General features: G+C 45.3%; 5 protein-coding genes and 1 long non-coding RNA gene across 6 annotated transcripts; 3 read left to right on the plus strand and 3 right to left on the minus strand.

Annotated features, from left to right (window-relative positions):
- Positions 1-8,285: 8,285 nt before the first annotated feature.
- On the minus strand, positions 8,286-9,645 carry LOC9630247 (syntaxin-61). Its single transcript, XM_002987551.2, has 7 exons — positions 9,504-9,645; positions 9,334-9,447; positions 9,128-9,241; positions 8,891-9,066; positions 8,740-8,830; positions 8,623-8,688; positions 8,286-8,570 (listed from the first exon to the last, which is right to left on the minus strand). The coding sequence occupies exons 1-7, from the start codon at positions 9,552-9,554 to the stop codon at positions 8,460-8,462; spliced, it is 723 nt and encodes a 240-aa protein (XP_002987597.1). The 5' UTR covers positions 9,555-9,645; the 3' UTR covers positions 8,286-8,459.
- LOC9630248 (UDP-glycosyltransferase 72B1) lies at positions 9,585-20,908 on the minus strand. Its single transcript, XM_024661443.1, has 2 exons — positions 20,095-20,908; positions 9,585-10,325 (listed from the first exon to the last, which is right to left on the minus strand). Exons 1-2 carry the CDS (start codon positions 20,878-20,880, stop codon positions 9,639-9,641), a joined length of 1,473 nt encoding a protein of 490 aa, XP_024517211.1. The 5' UTR covers positions 20,881-20,908; the 3' UTR covers positions 9,585-9,638.
- A 59-nt stretch (positions 20,909-20,967) lies between these two features.
- On the plus strand, positions 20,968-22,387 carry LOC9630250 (proteasome subunit alpha type-1-A). Its single transcript, XM_002987495.2, has 2 exons — positions 20,968-21,401; positions 21,610-22,387. Exons 1-2 carry the CDS (start codon positions 21,051-21,053, stop codon positions 22,093-22,095), a joined length of 837 nt encoding a protein of 278 aa, XP_002987541.1. The 5' UTR covers positions 20,968-21,050; the 3' UTR covers positions 22,096-22,387.
- LOC112341409 (pentatricopeptide repeat-containing protein At4g02750-like) lies at positions 21,931-24,403 on the minus strand. The gene has a single exon (XM_024661440.1). It carries the CDS (start codon positions 24,310-24,312, stop codon positions 22,225-22,227), a length of 2,088 nt encoding a protein of 695 aa, XP_024517208.1. The 5' UTR covers positions 24,313-24,403; the 3' UTR covers positions 21,931-22,224.
- LOC112341410 (pentatricopeptide repeat-containing protein At4g02750-like) lies at positions 24,381-26,414 on the plus strand. Its single transcript, XM_024661441.1, has one exon. The coding sequence runs from the start codon at positions 24,381-24,383 to the stop codon at positions 26,208-26,210; it is 1,830 nt and encodes a 609-aa protein (XP_024517209.1). The 3' UTR covers positions 26,211-26,414.
- A 343-nt stretch (positions 26,415-26,757) lies between these two features.
- Positions 26,758-27,200, plus strand: LOC112341411. The gene is made up of 3 exons (XR_002990545.1): positions 26,758-26,977; positions 27,040-27,104; positions 27,166-27,200. It is a non-coding gene; the product is annotated as an uncharacterized LOC112341411 (long non-coding RNA).
- The last annotated feature ends 196 nt before the right edge of the window (positions 27,201-27,396 follow it).

Here is a 27,396-nt window from a genome sequence, read left to right on the forward strand (position 1 = left end):
AGGCCAGTTTAGCCCAGGCAGGCCAGACCCAGTGTTGGGTGATGAGCTGACCACTGGGAAGTCCAAGACTAGAGTGAACACGGACCGACAAGCTGGGTAGCTTGGTGAAGTGTTCAAGAGCCGGTTCTAGTTCCCCCGGGAGATCGACTGGCCGATGCTCCCAGTCCAAGCGTGGGTGGCACTACCTACTTGGATACCAGGCGTGGCTCAACGGAACCTCACTCTAAGCCCATGGCTAGAGCACCCAAGGGCGGAAGGCGGGGAGAGTACCCAGGTGGCTCGCGTAAGGCCACTCCGAAATGTTGTCCCAAAGGCCCAGACTATGGAAAGGAAGAGGAGCAGTCCTCTGGGGCAGTGACCAAGGACGCAGTCGTGTAGTGAGGAAGTCCCAGAGGACCGTGGGACTTAGTGGTCGAGCCTGTGGGCCTCGATCCAGTGGCAGTGTTGGCAAACACGGCCAAGGGCAGAAAGGGACTTAGTGGGGACTGACAGAGGGATATTGGGGAAGGCTATTCCCCTTGTCGGTGGGCATCCTAAGGATGCTAAGGAGTGGATCTGAGATGACCAATCACGGAGGGTTTGCCTAGTCTTGGAGAGCTAAGACTGTGATGCAAGTGGTATTGGACTACTAGTGTGGCAAAGGTGATTGGGCATGGCTTTAGCGTAACAAGCTGCCATGTTGGTGGTACCTTTGAGTGTCGGTCATGGGATCGGACACGTGGAGCACTTGGACCAAGTGCAAATGTTGAGTGGCATGGATGCCATTCTCGAGGCTAGCAAGTCCCAAGTCCTGAATTGGACTTATGGAGGTTTTGAATGAGACTCCTCCAAGTGGTCGGAGGTGTGGTTAAGTGACTAAAGTAGAATGGAAAATTTAGTCGTTTACACCAAGTCGGACGCAAAACAAAGACAGCCACGCAAGCAAGTAAAAGCTAGATTATACCTTAGGTTAGTCGGCTATGCTTGACTTATCCACTATCCCTACTATACATTTGGATCCCCCCACAATGCTCCCCCCACCCCCCCCCAGCCCCCACCCCCCGCCCTCCAGGAGTAGACGCTTTGGGCTTTCACCCCAAGCCTCCCTTAGTACCAGGAGTTAGTCTCTAGGACAAGCTTGAAACTTACTAAATATGGAATATCCCTAGATTGTGCATTTTGACACAAGATGAACATTAGGATAATCTTTACATTCTGTAGATATGCCAAATAAGCAAATATAGACACTTTCCATAAATAGCATTTAGGACCGGAATAAGACTAACACAAAGGGCATGATAGGGAGGGTGTTTAGCAGACACAGTAAGCTATCATCCAACAATATTAAAAAACTAATCTCAATATGCAAGGGTTCTAGTCACTAGTTAGTGCAAAACAAACGAGACAAGAACTCATTACCAGGCTAAGTATGCTTAGCTAATAACACATAGGAATTTTTCAATGAAGATTAGAACATCGTCAATATATAAGATAACAAATATGTCCAAACTAGCATAAGAGGGACTGATAAAGGGTTCAACAATATCGACCTTCTACCGTCATGGCAGTAAGGAAAGAATATCCAAAAGAACAGTTGATAGGTAACTTTCGATACCCGAAGTCACATTCGCGACAAAAGCTCTGACTTGAAAAGTCAAGAGCAGGAGTGGAACTCTCAATGAAGTGCTCAAGGAACAAGCACAAAGCAAGCAATAAGTGAAAGAAACACAAAAGGACCAACATATGACATTTGGAAGTGTCGAGATAGAGTCTGAGATGGACCCGAGATGGAATCTGAGATGGAGTCTGAGATGGACTTGAAATGGAGTCTGAGATGGACCTGAGATGGAGTCCAAGATGGAGTTCGAGATGGATCTAAGATGGAGTCCGAGATGGACTTGAGATAGAGTCCGAGATGGAACCAAGATGGATTTCGAGATGGAACCGAGACCAAGACCGAGACCAAGTTTGAGTTCGAGTCTGAGTCTGAGTCCGAGTCCGAGTCCGAGTTTGAGTCCGAATCTGAATCCGAATACTAATACAGGCTATTGGGTGAATGCCTAAAGCAATCGTCCCCCTGGGGGGGTGTAGTGCACCTGAATTTGGAGCTGAACTCCAAGCCCGTTGCATTACAAAACGAGGGTTTGGTACAATCCCATGAGCACCAGCTCCCCGTATCCAGCACCTGCACGCAAAATGGTGTCAGACGGAGTTTGGCACAATTTTAGCATACTGGTGGCCTAACACAAGGAGGAGGGTACTCCACCGACTAGAGCAGCATGGAGCTTGAGCTTAGACCCAAGCTGGACGCAGAACAAGGAGCGACACAGCCCAGTGGGAGCCAAATTAATGTCTCAAGTGGTCAGACATGCATTCCAACTACTATCCCTACTATACATTTGGAACCCCCCATAGCACCCGCCCTTTGAGGAACACATGCTTTGGGCTTTCACCCCAAGCTTCCCTTAATATCAGGAGTTAGTCTCTGGGACAAGCTCGAAATTTACTAAATATGGAATGGCGCTAGATTGTGAATTTGGATACGGGACGAACACCATTGTGTTCAAGTCAATCTCTACATTCCGTAGATATGCCAAATGAGGAAATCTAGACACTTTCCATAAATAGCATTTGGGACCGAAATGAGACTAGCACCAAGGGCATGATAGCGAGGGTGTTTGGTAGACATGGTAAGCTATCATCTAATGAATATTGAGGGACTAGTCTCAATATCGTGGGGGTTCCCAACACTAGCAAGCGCAAGTCAGCATCATGATTGTTGCGAATGTGACTTCAAGTATCGAAAGTTATCTATCGGCCAGTCCTTACAGACACTCTTACCTTACTACCACGATGGCAGAAGGTCGGTATTGCTGGACCCTTTATCAGTCCCTCTTGTGCTAGTGGAGTTATGGGGGGTTCCAAATGTATAATAGGGATAGTGGGTAGGTCGGGCATGGCTGACTAATCTGAGGCATAGTTTAGCTTTCACTTGTGTGGCTGTCTTTGTTCTGCGTCCGGCCTGGGTCTAAGCCCAAGTTCCATTCCATTCTAGTTGGTGGAGTACCCATATCCTCGCATTAGGCCACCGGTATGCCGAAATAGCGCCAGACTCCATTTGGCTCCGTTTTGTGTGCTGGTCCTGGCATTGGGATGCTGGTTGCTCCAGGACTGTTCTAAGTCGCTCCGGGCTCCTGTCCCTTCGCTCCTTGGGCTGTATGCTCGAGAGTCGCTCCGTGGTCCGGTTCCGTCACTCCTTAGCTCCATGCTTGGGAGTTTGGCACTGTTCCTTTGTTCAGTGGCCCAAGGCCCTGAACCTCGGGTTCCACACCACATTCCTTTGGACATGTGGCATTTGTCATGTGGCACAAAGAGGGTTTAGGTTTTGCTTCGTGGTATTATCCTATGGTAAATCACCATAGGATAAAGGGTCAAAACCACGTGCGCTACATTTGGTATCAGAGGATGAATCTCGGCGAGTACTATCCAATGAGATTAAGCAACTAGTCTTGTTGCATATGCAGAGATGAAAACGATGATCCGAGTGGGTACACGTTTTGGTGCAAAGGCTTCGCAATTGTTCCTTAGGTATGTCTGCCCCTTTTCAGCACAACCTGGTGCCACTAAGTCTTGGCATGATCGATGAGAAAGGATTGTGCATATGCAACTTTCGTACAATCATCTACGTCTGCCGCTATGAAATATTTTTCCATATCGTAGACCTAGTCTTCCAAAACTTGATAGTCCCGCATGCCTCTGAAGTTGGGTGGTTTTGGAGGCTTGAACTTTGAAACTCGTGCAACCAGGGGCAACTGTAGAACTTCATCATCCTTAGAACTTGAGGAGGAATCCGGTTGTTTAGGCTTAGCTAGTTTAGCTACCTCAACTTCTTTCTTCCTCTTCTTGTTCTCCTTCTTCAATTTGCGAATCTCCCTTCGCAAATTCTCGATCTCGACTTCTTGAGCCGTACACTACAACGCCGCAGCATCTAGCTCTTCCTCTTTTGACTCAGCCTCAGTCTCTTCTGCAGCATCTCTAGCAAGAGTTTCCTCCTCTCGATTCGCCCGTCTAGAGGTTTCAGCATTATCAGCATGGTTCCTTTTCACCATCCCGCTAGCTGCATGCATGCCTCTATCAGTAACTGAACATGCTTACAACGTTCTTACCAAATGGTGTAATCCAACTAATCCTACACAGGTCGCTTCGGATTTACTAGAAAAGTCTCTGCATATGCAACTTGAGTCAGAAAATCTGACAAAAGTTGGATAGGAATCACTGAGACAATTCCTCTGATACCAAATGTAGCGCACCTAAATTTGGAGCCAAACTCCAATCCCGTTGCACTACGAAACGAGGGTCCGGTACAATCCCATGAGCACTAGCTTCCCATATCTAGCACCTACATGCAAAATGGTGTTAGACGGAGTCTGGCACAATTTTGGCATACCGGTGGCCTAACACGAGGAGGAGGGTACCCACCAACTAGAGTAGCGTGGAGCTTGAGCTTAGACCCAAGCCGGACGCAGAACAAGGAGTGACACAGCTCAGCGGGAGCCAAACTAATGTCTCAAGTGGTCAGACATACATTTCAACTACTATCCTTACTATACATTTAAACCCCCCCCCCCCCTCCCCCCCTTTGAGGAACACACGCTTTGGGCTTTCACCCCAAGCCTCTCTTAGTATCAAAAGTTAGTCTCTGGGACAAGCTCGAAACTTACTAAATATGGAATGACGCTAGATTGTGAATTTAGACACGGGATGAACACCATTGTGTTAAGGTCAATCTCTACATTCCGTAGATATGCCAAATAAGCAAATCTAGACACTTTCCATAAATAGCATTTGGGACCGAAATGAGACTAACACCAAGGACATGATAGCAAGGGTGTTTGGTAGACACGGTAAGGTATCATCTAGCGAATATTGAGGGATTAGTTTAAATATCGCAGGGTTCCCAACACTAGCAAGTGCAAGTCAGCATCATGAGTTTCTTGTCACCATGTCAAGTATGCTTGACTTAGTAACAACTTAGAATTTCCTTCCTTAGTGCCCTTCCGGTCTAAGTGAACATATGCTGACCAATTTCTCAACTAGCTTGGGTGGAGACCATAAAGGGTTCCAAAATTATAGTAAGGAAAGTGTGGGTGTAGTGCACATGGTTTTTACCCTTTATTATATGGTGATTTACCATAGGATAACAAAACCCTCCATGTGCCACGTGTCAGTGCCACGTGTCATATGCCCGAGGTTCAGGGCCTTGGGCCACTAAACGAAACAACAATGCCAAACTCCCAAGCCTGAAACCAAAGAGTGACAGAACCGTACCACTGAGCAACTCTCGAACATACAACCCAATGAGCAAAAGGACAGGAGCCCAGAGCAGAGTGTGGACCCAAAAGATTCATTTGTGTGGACATAGGAATGCATGAAGGGCGATCAGGTGTTCCTTCCACCTGCAGGGTCTGGAAACTCCAAGCACTTCTTCTTCCAGATTTCCAATCCAGATCTTGTGGTGGACAACAATGGTATCATCTTATGCCCAGGCATCCGAGTGCTGGTGGCATACGCGGAAAATGGGCATGTTGAGGAAGCCAAGTTTGTGTTGAATTGTTTGCCAGAGACACTTGCAGAACTGGTATATGAGACAAGTCTGGCTCATCTCTTGTGGTCTATGTTAAGCGCTTACGTTAAACATGCAAATCTTAGTGTCAGTGTATGACTCAATGCCAAAGAGAGATCTTGATGGATATACGTTGGAACACCTTGCTTGATGGATATACAATGACCAGGTATTTACACAAACCTAAGATTTTGTTTGACTCACTGCCACAGAAACTTGATCTCAATCCAGGAACCTTGGAGATGTTTTATGACCATGCTTGAAAGAGACACTGTCGTGGTGCTTGCTGCATATAAATTTGGATGAATCCAAGCTTGACAACTTGGAACACAAGCCTCTCGGCTTTTGAACCGCCTCAGATGCCAACGGTAATGCTGTCAGTGTGTGAGAGAAATCTCCTAGCTTTGACCATAACTTGTTCTCGGGGGCAGTTGAGAAGTCCAAGCTCAGGCCCTGAACGAGTCGATGTTGGGTAGGTTGAGAGGCAAAACTGTACCTCTAACAAGAAGATATTTCTGCCAGAGGGTTGCAGTGGCCCCAACACTCAACCGGTTAAGCTTGGCCTGCCTGACCAGCTATTAGCGACCACGCTTCATGTTTTTTGTTACAAAAGTTAAGCTTATCTTGTCTCTCAACCTAGTTTAGGGTTCAAGAAAGATTATGTTTATCATCTCTTTTCTATTGCTCATTGTCTTCGCACTTTTGCTAATTGGATGGGCAATCTTCCAGCTGAAAAAGAAGAAGGAACTTCGGGTTTTGATTGTGGGTGCAAGTGGTTTCCTTGGTAGCCAACTTGCTTTGGGATTGGCAGCACACAATCATCGCAACCTCCGATTTGTGGTGACAGGTTTGGATTTGGTGCGTTCAGAGAGGACTCTTCTTCTGGAGAACAAGGGCATTGAAGTGGTTATTGGAAGTGCAACAGATCCAAAGCTGGCCATGTCAGTGACGAAAAGAAAAAAGCCAAACATTGTGGTGGATTTTACACAACAGGAGCATAGCTGGAATTTAGAGGACAATGAAAGAACTATAAAGTCATTAATTGATGCGGCATGCAGTATTCCATCAACCCAAGGTTTCTTTTTTGCAAGCCCTAATCGGTTCTACATACCATCAAGCCGGTCTGGGGAAAAGCTGGTGGAATCTTTGGCACCAGAGCTACCATTTCCAATTGTGGAGTGGAGGTTTAGTACAGTTTATGGGAGATACGGTCGTCCTGACTTTCCATACTATAAATTTGTTGATCAGATTGTGCATGGAGCATTGGTTCCACTCTGGAAGCAACGGAAAGGGCGACAAAATTATATATACATTAATGATGCAGTGACTGTGATGATCAATAGTATCTTATCAACTCACAGCATTGGAAAGGTGAATCTTTTTGACATTGGGACACCATGGCGGCCTATCCCTTTTCGACGAGTGATTCAAGTTATTGCAAGGCTTACCAACAAGGAAGCTAAGGTTGAAGAAGCAATGAATTTTAATCCGCCACCCTGGGAGGTACCTTATGAACCTCCAACAAAGCTCTTGCTCCTTAAATCGTATACTCCATTTGAGACTGGTATGAGCTCATTCATAGAATGGTTCCAGCAAAATAAGATGGTTGTAGGTGTGAAGGGTGTTGTCTAGAAATTCTGACACTTTTTTCGTAAATAAAATTGACAGGGAAAAAAAACAAGAGTGGTCTAGAAATTCTGACACTTTTTTCGTAAATAAATTCACAGGGAAAAAACAAGAGAGATAAAGCTATAGCTACTCACAAAGATTTTTCTTCTTAGCCATTTCCTCTCTCTTCTTCTTCCAGGTTGAGGCAAAGGCTCAATCGCTAACATTACAAACTGCACGAATGCCCCTGCTAGATTGTTGTGTGCTGCTCATTTGCATCTACAGCTTGTTGGAGCCGAAATAGCATGTGGTTCTTTTCTTGGTTTCTTCTCTCAAACATCCTGTTTATTCCAGCAAACACTTGTTCTTTTTCTTCAATCGAGATGTGCCTTGGCAGAGGAGTTCTTCTGCGAGTGGCTTGAGATAGCAGCTCATCTGTTCCTATTGAATCATGGTTACAGCTTGCGAAGAACAAACCTTGCGATAGAACACTCCATGCCACATCAATCAATTGTCCTCTAAAGTTATTCTTTAGTGTTTGCTTCAAATATTAAGAAATGGATTATTAGCATTAAGCCTTGATTCCAATGATTGAAAAATATCCTAGAATATTTTTAATATATTACAAGTTTAGGCTTAAAAACTTTGTAATACACCTCACTTAAAACCTTTAGAACTTCTATGCTCAAGATCACTGTGTTTCCATAGCTGATCATAAACCATTGCAAGATGCCCTTTTAAACTAGCCAAGCACTCAATGAAAACCAAACACTCAAGGGACTTGCAAACACATTTATATTGACTACTGAAAGCTTTATTCCCATAGCTAATCATAAGCTTAAGAGATTCTTCACTATAACACTCTCTCCTCTCTAAGGGAGGTGTAAACTTCTTCTTAAGAGCCAATACACATGGTCAAAGGGTGAGTCCTGGTTTATCCCTGAATTTCAAACTCTTGCCTTCAAGCCCAAGATTCCCTAATTGATTCCTAATGTTCTGGCCTATAAATCATGTTGTAGTTTTGCATTAAGCCACAGCCCTTAAGGCTTAGATTAAACCCAAGAATGGCACCAAGTTTTTCGTTGATTGTTAAAGCATATTTTCTTTTGATCTTCCATACTCTTTTTTTATCTTGTTCATCCCAGCTTCTTGGAGCTATGGAATACATTGAATTTATCCTCAGAGCTCTTCACAATTGAAGTGTGAAATCACACAGCTTGCGCAACATCAATACTTCTAACTTAATTTCTTATGTGAAAAAAACGAGAAGCGTAAGAATCATAAGCAGGATGACTAGAGCAGCAATCAAGCACAGCTGACCTTTCAGTCCGGCCTTTTTCAGTACGTGCGCAAGTCGTTTCTACAGACACAGTGGGGGTTTAGACTCGCTAGTGTTTTGTAAAGACATTTACCTGAGCTAACTCCATTCTATTTGCTGTCCCGTCCATGTCTTTGTCAAGATCGCTCACAATCTTTTCCTGGTACAAAGAGAAAGGATGTTCATGAGGAGCCGAGAAAAGATCCATTACCTGGCTTGAGAGTTCCTCGTGAATGGTCAGTCCCACGTCGCCAATTCTCACAACGCTAGCACTGATCTCGTCCAGATCTTCATCTTGATCTCTGCAGACAAACAAAGAAAACTTCCAATCAAGAAAGAGCTTTCGGCCAGTGGAAACTCACTTGAGAATTAACGCCTGACGCTCACTCTCCAGGGAAAGGAAATCATCGTTGCCTTCCATCAAACTCCGGTTGGCCTTCGGACCAGGACGATCATCTTCCATTCTCATGAGCTCTCGTCGTGTGGAACTGGCATTGCTTGTTCTTCCGTCATGCAAAGCTTTCCTGATAGTATCAATCTGGAAGGAACAAAAAACCACATTGTCTTCTAGGAAGAAGAACACGAAAGAAAAAAAATACCGTGTCATGTGTAGCAGTGGACCATTTCCTTCGTCGTCCAATCTCGGCAGCATCGATCCCAAACCGCGATGGATCCCGCTCGGCCACGGCGATGGCCTTATCCAGCTCGTTCACCTTGACAATCCAAAACAGTGCTCCTCAGCTCAGACAAAGATCTGCATAGCCAAAGCTCGATAGTCTCGAATCTCAAATTGCTCCTACAGTACCTGCCATTCCACGCTCTCGATGCCCGCAAGAAGATCTCGCTTCAGCGACGCCCGCTCGCTCGCCCCCGTGCTCTGCTTCTCCCATGTCTCGAAATTGCCCTCCACTTTCTTCACCTGTGGAAATTCGAGGCGAGCGAGCGAGATTGAGTGGCCGATTCGAGGAGACTCACCGATTCATCGATCTCCTCCTTCACCAGGTAGAATGGATCTGCTGCCGACATGACCCCGCTTCTCCTCCAAAGCCCTAAATCTAGTTTGTAACGAATATGCTATTTAAACTCTAGGGTTCTTCCGCCCCTAGATTGTCAAACCAGCAGTGACTTGATTCTCGCGACAAATGCCTCGAGATTCTTCTGAGAGCTTCCACCCTGAGCAACAGCTCTCCTCGCCTTGGCTTGGAGCTCCTTGGCTCGGCTCTTCATCCCTTCCGCCCGAGGACTCTCCATGATTTCCCTCACACCTCGTTCCACCTCGTCGCGATCCACGAATCCATCGTCGTCGCCAAGAACTTCGGCTCCAATGCCGAGGCCATCGACCAGATATCTGCAGATGGGGGGCTGATCGGCGAGGAAAGGCCAGCCGATCACCGGCACTCCAGCCAGAGTTATAACTTCCAGCGTCGAGTTCCAGCCGCAGTGCGTGAGAAATCCTCCCAGCGACGAGTGAGCGAGTATGAGATGCTGCGGTGCCCAGCCGGGCAGCACGAGGCCCCGCTCCTCGGTGCGTTTTAGAAATCCCTCTGGAAGTAGAGCCTCGAGCTCCTCGATCGACTTGTTCTCCACGGGCACCACCCAGAGGAATCGCTGCTGGCTGGCCTCCAGCCCGAGAGCGAGCTCGCAGATTTGCCGTGGAGTCAAGAGCGCCCAGCTTCCAAACGAGACGTAGAGCACAGACTCCACAGGCTGCTCGTCGAGCCAGCTCTGGCACCTTTCTTCCTCGGAGCTCCTCAACACCGAGGATTCCTTGGTGGCGTTCAGTGCGTCTGGAGTGAAGTACTTCGATGGGAAGAGCGGGCCGATTGGAAGAAGCTCGTGGTGCTTGATCTCCTCGAAACTCTCAGCGAGTGCCTTGAAGATCTCGGGCTCCAGTTCCGTGAAGCTGTTGAAGAGGATTCCATCCGAGGAGAAGATGTGCTCGTTGAATCCCATATGAATGGGATACAAGCAGTGAGAATCATCGGTGATGGCGTCGTGGACGTCTCTCCGATACAAGGGAAGCAATCCTTCCACCTTCATGGTCTCGAATCCCGGAAATTTGACTGGGAGGAGTTTCTTCCTGTAGAGAGATCTCGCGTGGATCGTGAGAGCGAAGAAGCTGGGTCCGGCCGTGTAGAGGATGAATCTGGGGAGACCACTCTTCACTAGCGGTTCCTCGCTCCAGTTGAGAAGCAAGTCGACGATCACGCAGCAAGGGGGCGACGAACTCACCTTAAGTTCCTCGAGCAGGGCCGCGAGAGCGATCTTCTGCAGCGAGAAGTCACTGGGCCACTCATACCCGCTTCGAACCGCAACGCGAAGTCCCTCCATCATACAGCCCTGTTGATCTTGCTGCTCTTGGCCGTGATCTTGGAGTGGAAGCTTGGTTAGAGTGATGGGCAGCCCTTGGAAATCCGTGGAAGCCACCAGCGAGAAAGAGGCCGCGTCTGGAAGCACCAGAGTGATGGATAATCCCATGGAAGCTAGCTTCTTAGCGAGCGTCATGGCTGGACTAATGTGGCCTTTGCCGCGAGAGGTAAGGAGAAGGACATGGCGACCGGAAATTTTCCCCGAATTCTCCATAGCTGTGCCTCTCTCTCACTGAAGATGGACAAATAGAAGCCACAGGAATCAATGCTTAATTAAGTTTTCTCTCGGGCTTTGAGCAAATAGGAAGAAACCAGCAAATCGGAAGAAACAATACGGCATCCATTGTCGCCAAATCTGATTCAAACACGCCCTCTCTCCAATGCAGTGTGTAACAAAGTCTGAGGCTCCTTTGTACCCCGCCGGTACCATTTCAGAATTGCCAGTACAAAACAAAGTTACAAGGATATATGACCGGTGCAAAAAATCTCATATAAGGCTAACGTTAGGATGTTATAAGGAATCCTGCCGGTACATTCACCTACCTTTTGAGGATTAGGGTTTCATGGTTAATTATGTTTAATTAATTCTAATTAACAAGATTAAATAAATAATCATCAATCTTAGTTAACACTAACTAAACATAGTTACACTAAGTAAACCATGTCATTAATCTAAGGTTAGAATATTCTTTCACAATGTTCACATGGGCTCTAAGGTTAGAATATTCTTTCACAATGTTCACGTGGGCGTGGGCATGGGCGTGAACATAGATTTTGGTGGGGAGATCATCTGGGAAATGGGAAGGGTGCCTGCAGGTAGGAGCAAGGCTGCTGCAAAAGCCATTGCTCAATCAAAGCAATCTTTGTTAAGTTTTGCCCCCATTGTGGAGAGAAGAGGTTTTGTAGATGAGGACAACCTAGAAGGGACTGAGCCTGAGGAGGGATGTGAAGTGGGAGAAGGTGATGCTGCATCAGTAGAGGAGAAGGAGAAGAAAATTCGTAGGGGGAAGTGGCAACCTGCATGGGTCATAAAATGGCGGTGGTTGCATTTTGATCAGAAAAATGGTAATAATTTTCTTGATTTTTCATCTAATCCTACTTGCATTACAGCACTGATCTTTTGCTCAATATGCCGTGCCAACAAGAATTGCAAGAATCCATTTGGTACATCAAGTTCCACCAACATGAAGACTTCAAGTTTCCATGCTCATGGGCAAACAAAAGATCACAAGCATTCCATTTACATAGCTGAGGTGAAAGCTGGCGGTCAATCCTCCATGGCAACTGCAAATGATCGGCAACAAGAGGCAGCAGAGAAGGGAGTTATTTGCTTGTTTAGGACTGCTTATGCTATTGCACAAGGTTTTGTTCCTCTTCGCAAATACCCATTGCTTCTGGAGCTACAACAGTTGAACGGAGTTTATGTTCCTAGCATATACAAGAACGTGATGGCCTGCTCACGCTTCATCACTTTCATCAACAAGGTGAGCTAAAGTCTGATGATAAACCTTGACTGAATTTTGTTGTGTAGGTGCTCTTAGATCAAATTTTGGAGAAAGTTAAAGCTAGCCCATTCTTTGGAATAATGCTAGATGAGAGCACGGATATAAGGTAAAGCTGATTAGTGATATTCTTGGTTCTAAATTTGTTAATGCAGTACCAGTAAACACCTCATCTTTTACGTGACCTACATCCACGACGCAAGGGTGTTGACAAGCTATTTAGGCTTGTCAATGGTGAACAATAGTTCTGCAGAGGTGATTTTTAACACCACCATAGCTTCACTGCAGGATTGGGGGCTGGATATGAGCAGGTTTGTGGGGTTTGGTTCAGACGGCTGCAATGTTATGACAGGAAACAGGATAGGGGTTGCAGCAAGGTTGAAGGAGGTCAATCCATTCATGACCTCCACACATTGTCTTTCACACAGAGCTAACTTATGTGTGGAGGATGTCTACAAGAATCCAGCAGTTCATAATCTTTGCGATGAAGTGGATCAGGTGGTGAACAAGGTAGCCAGTTTTTTCTCAAGGAGTTCTAGCAGGTTGCAGCAGCTACAGGCACTACAGGACGAGCTAGACTTCAAGGTGCTGAAGGTGTTGCGGATCCAGCAGACACGTTGGTTGAGCAGGGGTGGAGCCATTACCAGGATGTGTGAGTGTCTGGAACCACTATTCAAGTTTTTTAAGGATGGGAGAACAACTCAAACAAGGAAGCTGTATGACCATCTCAGGAGTTTCAAGTTCCTTTATGCACTCCACTTTCTAGGAGATATCTTGGCAGTGGTAAATCAGCTGAACCTGGAGTTTCAAGCACAGACTATGGACGTGACTAGTGTTGCACCTTTATGCAAGGCAACCATGGCCAAGATACAGGTATACTATTTGGATAAGCAGGTGGATTTGAATGGTTTTCAGTTGGATAGCAGAGGATATCCTATAATCCCAGATGGTGGACGCCGCAATGGTCCTTTGGATGAGCTCAGGTCATCAGTTAAGGGAAACGAATACAGAGACGTGGAAATGATCAGGTCGATTCACGGAGAAGATTTGGAGGAGGTACTAGAGTTTCAAAAGAACTTTGGCACTAGTCTTTTGGAGGGTATAAGGACCAGGTTATAGGACTCTGAGGCGACTGGTATTCTCTCCAAGTTCCACTTTTTAGCTCCTATCAACTTACCTTCATCAGTGCGTGAGTTGAAAGCTTTTGGTAAGTTTGAGGTTCAGGAACTTGGAAAGTTCTACACAGGGATGATCAATGAAGCAGAGCTAGTTGAAGAGTACAGTTTATGGAAGATAATAGCTTCCGAGGAGTGGAAGGGGAAAACTTTCGTGGATGTTTGGGGAATGATTTATGCTCACAGTATCTGGACGAAGAAGTATCCCAACTTGCTGAAGTTGGCAATGGTCGGCATGGTTCAATGCTGCAACACTGCATCATGTGAGCGTGGGTTTAGTAGAATCAACTTGGTGAAGAATAAGTTTCGAAACCAGATGGGGACGGAGATGGTTGACGAGCTTGTGAGGATCTCCATTGAGGGTCCACCAATAGCTGAGTTTGATTTCGAAACAGTGGTGCAAGCATGGAAGGAAGGTGCAGCTTATAGGCATATTTATACAAGCTAAAGTGACGGTTTGTAGATGTTTAACTTCCTTATAATTTTCATATATTAAGGAATTTATCCGAATGAGATTTCCTCTTTTAAGGATTATGCCGGTACAAAAAAAATATATCCTATTCATTTTAAGTATTCAAGGATTTTTTCCAGTACACTAAAAATACTTTGTTACACACTGCTCCAATGGCTTTCTCGTACACTTCCAGTATCGTGAGAAGCACTCTTCTCGGCAGTGCCAGAAACGGGCGGAGCATGTCGACTGCGGAGGATCACCCCTGGCCAAGCGTGGCAAAGTTTCTCGAGAGTTTTGCTTGCAGCACACAGCGGCATTTGACGCCATCATCTCGGGGTGTTCGTCCACCACGACTCAGCCAACTAGGGAGCTACTCGGTGCTCAATGGATCCATCACGGGTGGTGGCGTTGACGTGCTAGACTTCTTGAGCTCTCTTCCCAGCAAGAAGATCATGGAGCTGAGAAGCAGCGTGGTTTCCAGGTTGATATATCGAATGCCTGGTGGAGAGGAGTGAATGCTTTCGACGTGAGTTTGAGGGTAGGATTACAGGGCGAAAAGCTTTCATTTTTTAAAAGTTATTTCTTCACAGATAGTCAACTTTTGTCAAAGATAAAGTGGGAAAAGCAAAATACAGTCATAAACCTCATAGGAGGTGATTGGGTTATTGACTTTGACCTTAAAAGACATTTCCACACTAAATATTAACAAAATGTACCAAAACTAAACTTTGGTCCCTCTTCACAAAGTAGAAAGATGTACTTAAATAATTTGTTGTGAATGCTTGGTTTGCTTAATTTCTATTTAGTATTATTAATTGATAAATAATTATAGACATGTTTATACTTTATAAATCAATATTTATCATGATAGTAGAATAAACAAGAATATACTAAAAAGTGTTTAGGAAATAATATAAACTATAAATACAAAATTAATCTAAATGAATAATAACTGTTAGATGGTAAAATGTTTTAAAGTATTTAAGCATATTATAAATATATCCACTACCACCTCAATATCTTTATAAGTTTACTTAAACAAACTATAGTATGTAATTTGTAATTACAGTTTTGGAAAGTGTACCTAGGGTGGGTGGCCTACCAAAAAAGTGTGCAAACCTGTAAAATATATATATATAAAACACATATGTGCTTAAATTGTTGTAACAGATGTGTGACTTAAATAATATTTTTAGCATAACTTTTTTCTTATACATAGGCATGTATTGGTGTTTGCCATATATGTTTAGATCAGTACCATGTGTGTGATTTTTTGCACTATATAAATTTTAACTCTATACCAGTTTTTTTGGCACATCAGCAAAGTTTAGAGTTTAGGTTAGGGCTTTTGAGTGTGATATTTTTCAGCATATATGCTAAATTTTAAGTGTCTTTGGGATGTATGGGTTAAACTTGCTATTGCTTCATACTTGGGGCACTCTCCTTGGTAAAGGTAATGAAAAGTGTTTTAAAAGTGAGTGGTTTTGCAAAAAATGAAAAATGTTTTAAATTAAATTTAAGTGTTAAATTAAGGGAAGGTTACAGAATGAGGGATTTTGCTTCCTCATTTAGAGTGAACTAGTGTACATTGCATTAGTATCTCAAGATCGTAGGCTAGGAAGGGGTCTATCTCTTAAGAGTGTTGTTGTGGTTCAAGTGCTTCTTGAAAAGCTTCTCCCATAATGTGAAAAATTGACAATGTAAAGGATTACATATATCAATGGAAAACTAAGAAATATAAGATAGAGAGTGAACAAATAAATGATAAAAGCTACACTGACTCGTGTTTGCCTAGAGCATTGACACTAAGTTTCCCTTACCACATCAAAATCATAGTCTTGATTAATGCATTGATGCAACTTTTGTTTTATAGTATATTGCAAGTTAAAGCTTTGAGTCACTTATTTACACAGAATCATTAATGTTAGTAGAGTGTCTATATAATATTACACATTTGGTAGTGTTATTTTATATGCATAGGGAGTTGTTATTATCACCAACATACTTATGTCAACAAATAAAAGAAGACAAACTCTTTACAAATGTTATTGTAGGTTGGTCCAAATGACTAGGTGAGGGAGTTCAATGAAATAAAGATGGATATAATGAATGCATGGGAGGATTATAATGTAGTACTTTTGTGTTATAACTAGATGAAAATTGCACTTTTTTATATATATAAATGACAATGTGTTTATAGTGGATCAAACACTTTTTCAATGGAGGTGTGGTGCAAGGTAGTTTAATATTTCAAAACAAATACATGTGTTTATGTATTTGTGAAGGCATTGTATAAATTCAGTATAAAAGACTTCAAGCAAATTATGAGCATATCAATCATCCCTCATGTAAATCAATCATGTTTATCTTTATGAACATAGTGCACACTTTCACAAAGAGGCACAAATATTGCTCTACACATGTTCCAACAAGATTATTTTAACCAAATGAGTGGAGTGCAAGGTGGTGATAAGGTTTCAATTTACGACTTCTAACATGCATTTAATATAGTATAAATCATGCTTCTAACCTCAAAAGATATTATCACACTAAACATTAACAAAATGTATCAAAACCCAACTCTAGTCCCTTTTCATGAGGTACATATACAAAGTCTTTATATTGTCAATATATTTGGTGGTTTTCTTTTTCAGGAGCTAATAGGCCTTCACAACCACACAATGAAAAAGTAATGTAAAAAGCTTTGAGTTTAGCCACAAAGTCATATAACACCTCACACTCATGCTAGAGGTTGGATGCACATCCAATTGCACCCTTCTTACATGCCATGTATGTTATTATGTTTATCAAAATTGTTATCATATAAACTCCAAACTTATAAAGTGTTTTTATAGAAACCACTTGAAATAATGTTCACATCTAGATTATAGAAAAATATTCATTCTATCCAAAACTACTTCAATGCTCTTTATGTAAACCACTTACTAAAGAGAGGCAATTACTCTACTATATATCTTAGCTTGTGTACAAACTACTTTATGTCACGGTAGTGGTCCTCAACCTCTAAACTCAAGGAGCAAGTTGTCAGTTTTGCATTTTAAAGGGAAGAGGATCTTCAAGGCTATGATTGAGGAACTCAAATTATATATAAGGTTTAGTGATGCATTTCAAAATTCAAAACATACCAACAAGAACCTCACTTGCAAGTGTGTTTGTGTCAACAAGATGATATGAGTGTTTGGGTCTAATAAATTAATAAACTGCTATATTGTAACCATGTACCCAAGTGCACATCATTCATATTGCAAAACTCTCAACAATGCATCACAACATAATCATTGCAACAACCACTAAGCTTAAGCTAAGAAACAAAAACCTAAGAAAAAAAAGATTATGCTATCAATTTGTAGTGTGACAAACAACTGCAATGCCAAAACCACTGTGATCGATACCCTAAGAACCCAAAAAAAATATTATCTCTACACTATAATCAATTGTGCTCACTGCTATACTCTAATCAATCACACTTGGCATTGTGCTAGATTAGGGTATTACACTACAAATAGGCCACAAAAAATGAGAGGTGTGATCAATTGATTAAAGCATAGTTACATTAGGGTGCATTATAATCAATATACATCTCTATGCCATGAGAAATGAACCACAACTAAATGAGAGGAGAGAGATGATCATAATCAGTATATCAAAAATCTACACTCATAAAAATAAGATTTGTGATACACATCACAATCATGTTATCATGCATCACAAATAGGCCACAAGGAATGAAAGGTGTGATTAATTGATTAAAGCACAGTGCTTACATTTAAAGGTAGAGAAATGAAAGGAGAGAGATGATCATAATCAACACATCACAAATCTACACTCACAACCAAGCTACCGTCCGATCAACTCCACGAGATCAGATCTGCACTGTCCAACAACGCTCAATCTCAGCCAATCATCATCTCCACAACAGATCACAGCCCTCAGATCTTGGCACACAATCGCCACCGTTCAAACTAAACCCCACCAAGTTTCACGGGACACAAACCTAAGTCCCCAACAGCAGCTCGCCAGCACCCTTTCCAGCGCGCCACCAGCTCCAGCAACGATGCCCAAGCGCAAGATGAGAGCCACCCCCCCAAGACGCCTCAGGTATGTCCGCCACAGCTGGTATCAGATTTGTGATATGTTGATATGCCACAATCATGGTATCTGATTTGTGATATGTTGATATGCCACAACCACAAGAAATGAGCCACAACTGTGAGAAATAAGAGGAGAGATATGATCATAATCAATATATCATAAATTTGCATTCACAAGAATAAGATTTATGATACACATTACAATTATGTTGTCTAATTTGTGATGTGCTAATAAAATTTCTTTAATTAGCATATAGAATAAGATTTGTGATATATATCATAATCATGTTGTCACATGATCATAAATAAGCCATGAGAAATGAGAGGTGCGATTAATTGATTAAAGAAAAATGCTTACATTAGGGTGTGTTGTGACTAACATACACCTCCAAATCACGAGGAATGAGCCATAATTGTGAAAAATGAAAAGAGAGAAATGATCACAATTAGCATATCACAAATTTGTGTTCACAAGAATAAGATTTGTGATGCACATCACAATCATATTGTTTAATTTGTGATGCATCATCACAATAAGCACATCACAAATTTGTGCTGATTTGTGATGTATGATCACAATTAGCAAATCACAAATCTGTCTTAGTGTTATCATAAATTAGCAGATCACAAATCATGTTGGATGTGGCATGATGCTTATGTGGCAGCCTAAAGTGTCATGCCATATACATACATGGCATACCCTATGACAAAAATATTATACACACAATCACAACCAAACAAGAAATATTTAACATGATGGTGTGTATAATATTTTTACATGCAACTCAAAATAGAAATAGATTTGCATATGTGTAAATATATAATGATACCTAAATAATTCCTTGGAAACTATAATTATTAAAGGATACTGTTATTTTTAGATGTAAAGCAAAAACTTAAAATTATTACTGAATCATAATCATTTTGTTAAATGGAATATTAAAATTAAAAAAAAACACATAGTTGTATTTCTAAACTATGTACTACATATTATAAACTAGATTTTAATCTTGCAGTGCAATTTCTTTCACTGTGGTTCCATTTGAAGCACGTCTCTTCATCTCTTTTGAGATACCAAACAACAACTACTACTAGAAGCACACAATCTTTATCCACAAAATCCATTGATATTGGAAGAGAACACAGAAACATAATATCCTTATCTCATGGAATGCCCTTCTTGGAGCATACACTGAAGCTGGTCATTTAACTCAGGCTACTCGAGTTTACAGTTTAATGGTTACAAAATAAAGTTGATCTCTTCCTTACAAATGCTCTAGTATTATCGAACCATTAGTGACTTAATTCTCGCAACAAATACATCAAAGTTCTTTTGAGAGCTTCCACCTTGAGCCACAGCTCTACTTGCCGCAGCTTTGAACTCCTTGACTCGGCTCTTCATACCTTCCGCCCCAGGACTCTCCATAATCTCCCTCACAACTCGTTCCACCTCATTGCTATCCACTAATCCATTGTCATTACCAATAACTTCCACTCCAATGCGGAGGCCATCAACCAGGTATCGGCAGTTTGGAGCCTGGTCTCCAAGGAAAGGCCAGCCGATCACCGGCACTCCAGCTAGAGTTATAGCTTCCAGCGTCGAGTTCCAGCCGCAGTGCGTGAGAAATCCTCCCAGCGACGAGTGAGCGAGTATGAGATGCTGCGGTGCCCAGCTGGGCAGCACGAGGCCTCGCTCCTCGGTGCGTTTTAGAAATCCCTCTGGAAGTAGAACCTCGAGCCCCTCGATCGACTTGTTCTTCACGGGCACCACCCACAGGAATCGCTGCTGGCTGGCCTCCAGCCCGAGAGCTAGCTCGGAAATTTGCCGTGGAGTCAAGAGTGCAAAGCTTCCAAACGAGACGTAGAGCACAGACTCCACAGGCTGCTCGTCGAGCCAGCTCTGGCACCTTTCTTCCTCGGAGCTCCTCAACACCGCGGATTCCTTGGTGGCGAAGTACTTCGATGGGAAGAGCGGGCCGATTGGAAGAAGCTCGTGGTGTTTGATCTCCTCGAAACTCTCCGCGAGTGCCTTGAAAAGCTCGGGCTCCAGCTCCGTGAAGCTGTTGAAGAGGATTCCATCTGAGGAGATTATGTGCTCGTTGAATCCCATATGGAGGGGATACAAGCAGTGACCATCGTCGGTCATGGCGTCAGGGACGTCTCTCCGGTACAAGGGAAGCAATCCCTCCACCTTCATGGTCTCGAATCCCGGAAACTTGACTGGAAGAAGTTTCTTCCTGTAGAGAGATCTCGCGTGGAGCGAGAGAGCCAAGTAGTTGGGCGCGGCCGGGTAGAGGATGAATCTGGGGAGACCAGTCTTCACTAGCAGCTCCTCGCTCCAGTTGAGAATCATGTCGACGATCACGCAGCAAGGGGACGAAGAACTCACCTTAAGTTCCTCGAGCAGGGCCGCGAGAGCGATCTTCTGCCGCGAGTAGTCACTGGGCCACTCATAGCCGCTTCGAACCGCAACACGAAGGCCCTCCATCGTCCAGCCTTGTTGATGTTGCTCCTCTTGGCCGTGATCTTGGAGTGGAAGCTTGGTTAGAGTGATGGGCAGCCCTTGGAAATCCGTGGAAGCCACCAGCGAGAAAGAGGCCGCGTCTGGGACCACCAGAGTGATGGATAATCCCATGGAAGCTAGCTTCGTGGCGAGCGTCAAGGCTGGATTAATGTGGCCTATGCCGTTACAGGTGAGGAGAAGGACATGGCGAGTGGCAATTTTCTCCGCATTCTCCATAGCCGAGACGACAAAGAATGCTAGGGTTTAAAAATGTGTTGGCGGACTTTAGATTGAAATTAAAACCCAGCTCTGGATCACAGGAATTAGGGTTCTTGGCAGCTCAGAGAGAAATTCCTAGCTAGGGCGCGGCAGCGGGTCAGTCCATCGATCGATCGGCCGCGGCGAGAATGTTCCGCAATCAGTACGATACGGATGTGACGACATGGAGCCCGGCGGGGCGGCTCCATCAGGTGGAGTATGCTATGGAGGGCGTGAAGCAGGGAAGCGCGGCAGTGGGGCTCAAGTGTAAGACTCATGTTGTTCTGGCGTCGGTGAACAAGGCGTCGTCGGAGCTCTCCTCGTACCAGAAGAAGCTGTTCAAGATCGATGAGAATATCGGCGTGGCTATGGCGGGGATTATCGCCGACGGACGAGTGCTGTGTAAGTTCATGAGATCCGAGTGTATTTACCACCAGTTCGTGTTTGAGGCGCCTCTCCCCGTGAGCCGCCTCGTTGTTCAAGTGGCAGACAAAGCCCAGGTGAGATCTTCTTCCTCCCATTCTTCATTGCATTTCCTTCTTGATGGTCCTTATCTTCTTGCGTGCTCGTCACTCCAGTTTCTAGTTCTAGCTTGTTTGAGCGATCTTTCTCGCTTTTTCTCAGCTTCCTTGATCTTTTCTCTTTTTTGTCTGCTTGGTGATTTCCTTGTTTGAGTTTCTAATTCATCTCTCCATTGCATTTTTCCAGGTTTGCACGCAGAGATCTTGGAAACGACCATACGGCGTTGGCCTGCTCGTAGCGGGACTCGACGAAGCTGGTCCACATCTCTACTACAATTGCCCGTCCGGGAACTACTACGAGTACTACGCCTTCGCAATCGGGTCGCGCTCGCAAGCCGCCAAGACATACTTGGAGAGAAGGTTTGAGACTTTCAAGGACTGCTCCCGGGACGAGCTCATCCGCCACGCACTCCTGGCCGTCAAGGAGTCCTTGCAGGACGAGGAACTCAAGAGCACCAACTGTGGGATTGCCGTCGTGGGAGCCGACGAAGACTTCCACATCCTCGACGGCGAGACTCTCCAATCTTTCATCGACACCTTGGAGGACAACAAAGCCGAAGCCAAAGAAGCAGCTCCAGAGGATCCCGCGTCTACTTCCGGTGGTGGTGAAGCCGGTCCCAGTGCAGGAGCAGCAGAAGAACCACCGGCCGAGGCGACTCCAATGGATATGTGATTCACACACGGACGGCATCTTTCAGATCAGGGACTTAACTTTTTTCTTTTGATTCTGGTTATATTTCATACATTTTCTTTCTTCTTGCGTGCTTCTCTCAGGAAACCCGGACACGCCTCCAAAGCGTTTCTAGCCGATTTCCTTCTTCTCTGAACTTGAGAGCTCCAGGCCAGTTCTTTTGAGCAATCTGTTTGCTAACGCTTTGTTGACGCCTCTTCCAGTGGCGGCCTGGAAATAAATGTTGGACAGCAGCAGATAAGACGCCTTTTGCTGAGGATCCAAGTTGAAAGCCCGTGCCGCGACTCTCAGTCCCCTGGCTACATCGCCATGGATCTTACAAGCTCCAAGCAGCGTGATCCAGGCGACAGCGTCAGGCTTGCAAGGCATCAACTGGATCAACCTCTCGGCAACGTCCAACTGTCCGGCCTTGCCAAGCAAGTCGATCAAGCAAGTGAAGTGATCCACGCTCGCGGCTATTCCGTACTCACGGGTCAGCACTTCGAAGTAGTAACACGCGTCCTCCAAGGTTCCTCCGTACGCCGAGGCCGAGAGGATTCCCAGGAAAGTTATATCGTTTGGAGAGACCCCTTCCAGTCCCATGGTGTGGAAGAGCTCCATTGCTTGGCTTCCAAGCCCGGCTTGTGCGTACGCCGAGATCATCGCGTTCCAAGTAACTTCATTCTTGAAGCTCATCTTGTCAAACAAGAGTTTGGAGTTTTCAAGAGTGCTACACTTCCCGTACATGTGGATGAGGGCATTGGCGACGATTGGAGTAGTCTCGTAGCGCTTTTGGATTGATATCGAGTGGAGGAGTTTGCCATCAGCAAGGCCATTAGATCCGGCACAGCAGTCGATCGCGATTGCGAGTGTGGTGTCGAGCACGCGGTAGCCTTCGAGATCCATGGCTTTGAAGACAAAGATCGCGGACTTTGGCTTGTTGTTTTGGTTGTAGGCGACCATCATTGTGTTCCACGACACCGTGTCTCTCTCCGGCATCCTGGAGAATGTCTCCTCCACGTCAACGAGCTCCCCGTACTGCGACAGCGCCGCCAACATTGCGTTCCAGGAGACCACCGTACGGCTGGGCATCTTCTCAAAGAAATCCTTTGCTTGCTCCAGATGCCCGTTTTGGGCATATGCCGAGACCATTGCATTCCAAGCCGCCGCGTCCCTACGGGGAATCCGGTCGAAAATTCGTCGAGCCGAGAGAATATCCCCTGCTTGGGCATATGCCGCCACGAGAGCGGTGTAAGAGACGACGTTCGGGTTGGGCATCTGGTCAAAGAGTCTTTGGGCCCGTACGACATCACCGGACTGTCCATACGCGGTGATCATAGCTGTCAAGGTGTGAGAATCCTGCTGTGGCAATTGATCAAAGAGAAGTTTTGCTTGGAAAAGATGCCCTTGCTGGGCATTTACAGCGATAAGAACAGTGAAAGCGATTAAGGTTCTCTCAGGCATGGTGTCAAAGATCGCAGTGGCCTCGGGCAGTTTTCCGCACTGAGCGTATGCCGTGACCATCGCGGTCCAAGAAACAACGTCGCGCTGCGGCATCGCGTTAAAGAGCTTTCTCGATTCGTGGATATGCCCGTTCTGGGCAAATGCTGCGAGCATCGCGTTCCAGGAGACAACGTTTCGATCGGGCATGGTGTCGAAGATCTGCTTGGCTTCGTAAACACTGCTGTTTTGCGCATATGCAGCAATCAAAGTGTTCCAAGATGAAACGTCGTGATCAGGCATTCGATCAAAGACGACCTTTGCTTCGTCTAGATGCCCAAGTTGGGCATATGCCTTGATCATCGCGTTCCAGGCCACCGCGTCCTTGTGGGGCATTTGGTCAAAGACCCGTCTCGCTCTGGCGATCTCCCTGTTTTCCGTGTATATTCCCATGAGAATCGTCCACGACACGATGTTTGGGCGTTCCAGGCGATCGAAAACTCGCTGGGCTTCGTCCAGGCTCCCGCATTTGCCATACATTTCCACCAGCAAATTCGCGAGATGGCGGTCGGACCGGTAAGCGTCGCCGGCGAGGATGTAGCTGTGTACTCTCCGTGTTTGTGAGAGATCTCCCCTGCACGATCGAATGAGCTGAGCGAGAGAATCCACAGAACTCCCATTTTGCTGGAGAAATCTGGCGATGCTATCGTGCGAGGAAGAAGAAGATGGGAATGCCCTCGTGTTGTGAATCACTGAAGAGCAATTGGCAATAGCGGGCATAGATGGCGCGATTGGACCGAGGGCATAGCGTCGGAAGCTAGATTAGATGAGATGGCGATGAGATCCCAATGTGGGCGATCGTGATTCTAGCAGTGGCTGCCGATGGAGATTCCTCCAATTCCATTTTGATCGCCAGGGAACTCCTCCGCGACGTCAATCACAAGAAGCCGAGCACCGAGAATCGTTCTAGCCCCTCTTCTTTCCCCGATTTCTACACCCACGCGCTCAAATCCTGCAAGGATCTCTCCCATGCCCGGCAAATCCACGCAAAGATCGCCGGCGGCCAGCACAGGAAGAACCGATACCTCGCCAATCTCATCATCCAAATGTACGGTCGATGCGGTAGCATGGAGGAAGCGCGCGGCGTTTTCGACGGCCTGGATGAGCCCAATGTTTTCTCCTGGACGATCATTATTGCGGCATATGCCAAGAATGGGCATCTGTACGAGGCGAAGTGTTTGTATGATGTTATGCCAGATAAGGACGTAGTATCGTCTAACTCGATCATAGCACTCTACGCACAGCGTGGAAACATTCGAATGGCAAGATATCTGTTTGATCTTATGCCGAGAAGAGATATCATATCTTGGAACTCTATGGTCACAGCGTATGCCTCAAACGGGCATTTGTTAGAAGCTCGGAGGCTCTTCAATGAGATGCCGGAAAGAGATGTTGTGTCTTGGAACGCGTTGATGAGCGGATACTCACAAGGGGGATTTCTTCGCGAAGCTCGAAGCTTTTTTGAATCCGTTCCTGATCCAAACATTGTCACCTTGAACGCTATGATCACTGCTTACGTCCAGGCCGGCGATCTCCCTGGAGCTGAGGAAACGTTTGAGAGCATGGAGTTTCACGACGCAGTGTCATGCACGGCCATGATCACAGGGCATTCGCAGCAGGGAAACGTCCGTGCCGCAAGAGCAATCTTTAACTCGATGCCAGAGAACGAGCGCGATTCGATCGCGTGGAATGCGATTGTGGCGGCATATGCACAAGTTAAGAAACTAGAAGAAGCGATGAAACTTTTTCTTCAAATGCCGCATAAGGACATGGTGTCGTGGAATGCAATGGTCTCAGCTTATGCCCAGGCAGGGTATATGCTAGAAGCAAAGCAGATCTTTGACGATATGCCCAAACACAACATTGTCTCGTGGAGTGCTCTGATTTCGGGGTATGCGCAAAATGGTCACAGCCGCCAAGCCATCAGTCTCTTCAAAACCATGGATCTCGAAGGCATCCAACCAAACGAAGTAACTTTCGTCAGTGTTCTCGACGCCTGTGCTAGCGCGGTGGCGTTTCTCGAAGGAAGGCTCATCCATGAAGACGTGGTGGCGGCGGGGCTTCCACTCAATCTTCAAATCGCGAATGCTCTGCTCGATTTGTATGGAAAGTGTGGCAAAGTGTGGCTTGCTTTGGGGATCTTCTATGGAATGCCTTACCAGGACGAGATCTCCTGGACGGCCATGATCGCTGCTTACGTCCAGGCAAAGCTTCCATCTCAAGCTTTGGAGCTGCTTCACTACATGTCCGTGGAAGGAGTTCGTCCAAATGCTGTGACTTACGTGGGAGTTTTCTCGGCTTGTAGCCACAAAGGATCACTGGAAGTTGGGCAAGAACACTTCGCTCGCATGCTTTGCGACTATCAAGTAAATCCCGTGATGGATCATTACAAATGCGTGGTTGATCTCTTGGCCCGAGCTGGGAAAACGGGAGATGCCGAGGACTTGATCTTGGGGATGCCTTTCGAGGCCGATATTGTGTCGTGGATGACTTTGCTGAGTGCTTGTCGAGTGAATGGCGATCAAGAGCGAGGAGCTCGGGCATCGCAGCAGCTTAGAGAGCTCGATCCAAAGAATGTATCATCGTTTGTTCTACTGTCAAACACGATCGCCACATAAAGATCAATTCTATCCGAATCTTTAGAATCAAGTGTTCGTACTTTCCGGTACTAGCACAATGATAAATGAATGACCACGAAGACATCGCATAGAGCTCCAAATGTTGGCGAAATTGTATGAACGTGCGGCCATGTCACTGCCCTACCAACTTTTTATAGAATAGAATGCTGTGATGACGGAGGTTCCATCTTTTATTCGGTGAAATCGCGACTAAACATTGACAAGGACACAAACCACACACATGGTATATGATTTTTCCAAAGGATCTCGTATAGTTGTGAAATGAGGAGGGTATAATTGGCGTAATGTGCAAGGCTTTTAAAGACTGCCAACCATGACAAGAAAAATAATTGTATCTGACGGCTGCGATTTGCGGCTGCGTGATGGACGGCATCCGTATGCTCTTGCCAGCGTGGCATTATCGACGGCGTCCATTCGCTCCTACTAGGAGTCCTTGTAGAGGAGGATTGCGAATTTTCTTCCTCCTCGTTCTTGCAGCCGCGCTTGCGCCATCGCGATTGGAAAGGGCGAGCTTCAGGAGGTGAGCTGCGGAGATTTCTCTTCCCTGCGCCTTCGATCTTGCAATGCGAAGCGCGCGGGCCTGCGTTTGTGAGGCATCTGGTCGAAATATCTTAGATCCTTTGGAAAATCTTCTAGGTCGTGTGATTTCTCTGTGATTCTTGGGGCGCATTGTGAGAAACTCGCCCTGTGACGGCGTATTTTTGCGAGAATTCTTTCCTGGTGTGTCGCAGTGGAATTCTAGAGAGGTCAACTAGAAGGGACACTCTTGTTTGGAAATCACTGACAGATTCTCTTCTCGTCTGAACAGGTTGTACTGTGGAGTGTGGAGCTTATACTAGTGTAAGAAAGATAAAAGAGGGAGCTCACGAGGAGGTCAGTGTGAAGTTCTTTTCACTTTTCTATGATCTTACTGGCTCTATGTTAAAAATTCCAGAATGTGAATTAAAGTAGCATCGTCTTGTGACTGATGGGGAAGTCACACACTTGGTGGTGGGATAGTCATATCAGTCCAAAGAATTCCAAATGGCTCGAGGACAATCTCCAAGGTAACTTGTTTAGTCTGTAAAGTAGTAGAGCAGCGAGATTCTTCTCTTTCTTTATGATGATGTGCGCTTTTATCCTTCGAGCAGATATGGATGCCAAGGTGAAAGAAATGCTCAAACTT

This window comes from Selaginella moellendorffii, unplaced genomic scaffold (assembly GCF_000143415.4).
Source record: "Selaginella moellendorffii unplaced genomic scaffold, v1.0 SELMOscaffold_82, whole genome shotgun sequence".
NCBI classification, from domain to species: Eukaryota; Viridiplantae; Streptophyta; class Lycopodiopsida; order Selaginellales; family Selaginellaceae; genus Selaginella; species Selaginella moellendorffii.

What these genes read in the sequence shown, in the direction of transcription:
- LOC9630247 (XM_002987551.2), bottom strand. Translation starts at nt 9,554, where the DNA reads ATGTCGGCAGCAGATCCATTCTACCTGGTGAAGGAGGAGATCGATGAA. An exon ending in CGTCAGGCGTTAATTCTCAA is followed by an intron (nt 8,831 to 8,890) that starts GTGAGTTTCCAC and finishes GTTTGTCTGCAG; the next exon opens with AGATCAAGATGAAGATCTGG. An exon ending in ACGAGGAACTCTCAAGCCAG is followed by an intron (nt 8,689 to 8,739) that starts GTAATGGATCTT and finishes TCTTTGTACCAG; the next exon opens with GAAAAGATTGTGAGCGATCT.
- LOC112341410 (XM_024661441.1), top strand. Translation starts at nt 24,381, where the DNA reads ATGTGGGCGATCGTGATTCTAGCAGTGGCTGCCGATGGAGATTCCTCC.
- LOC9630250 (XM_002987495.2), top strand. Translation starts at nt 21,051, where the DNA reads ATGTTCCGCAATCAGTACGATACGGATGTGACGACATGGAGCCCGGCG. An exon ending in AAGTGGCAGACAAAGCCCAG is followed by an intron (nt 21,402 to 21,609) that starts GTGAGATCTTCT and finishes GCATTTTTCCAG; the next exon opens with GTTTGCACGCAGAGATCTTG.
- LOC112341409 (XM_024661440.1), bottom strand. Translation starts at nt 24,312, where the DNA reads ATGCCCGCTATTGCCAATTGCTCTTCAGTGATTCACAACACGAGGGCA.
- LOC9630248 (XM_024661443.1), bottom strand. Translation starts at nt 20,880, where the DNA reads ATGGAGAATGCGGAGAAAATTGCCACTCGCCATGTCCTTCTCCTCACC. An exon ending in CGCTCTTCCCATCGAAGTAC is followed by an intron (nt 10,326 to 20,094) that starts TTCGCCACCAAG and finishes CCATCGAAGTAC; the next exon opens with TTCACTCCAGACGCACTGAA.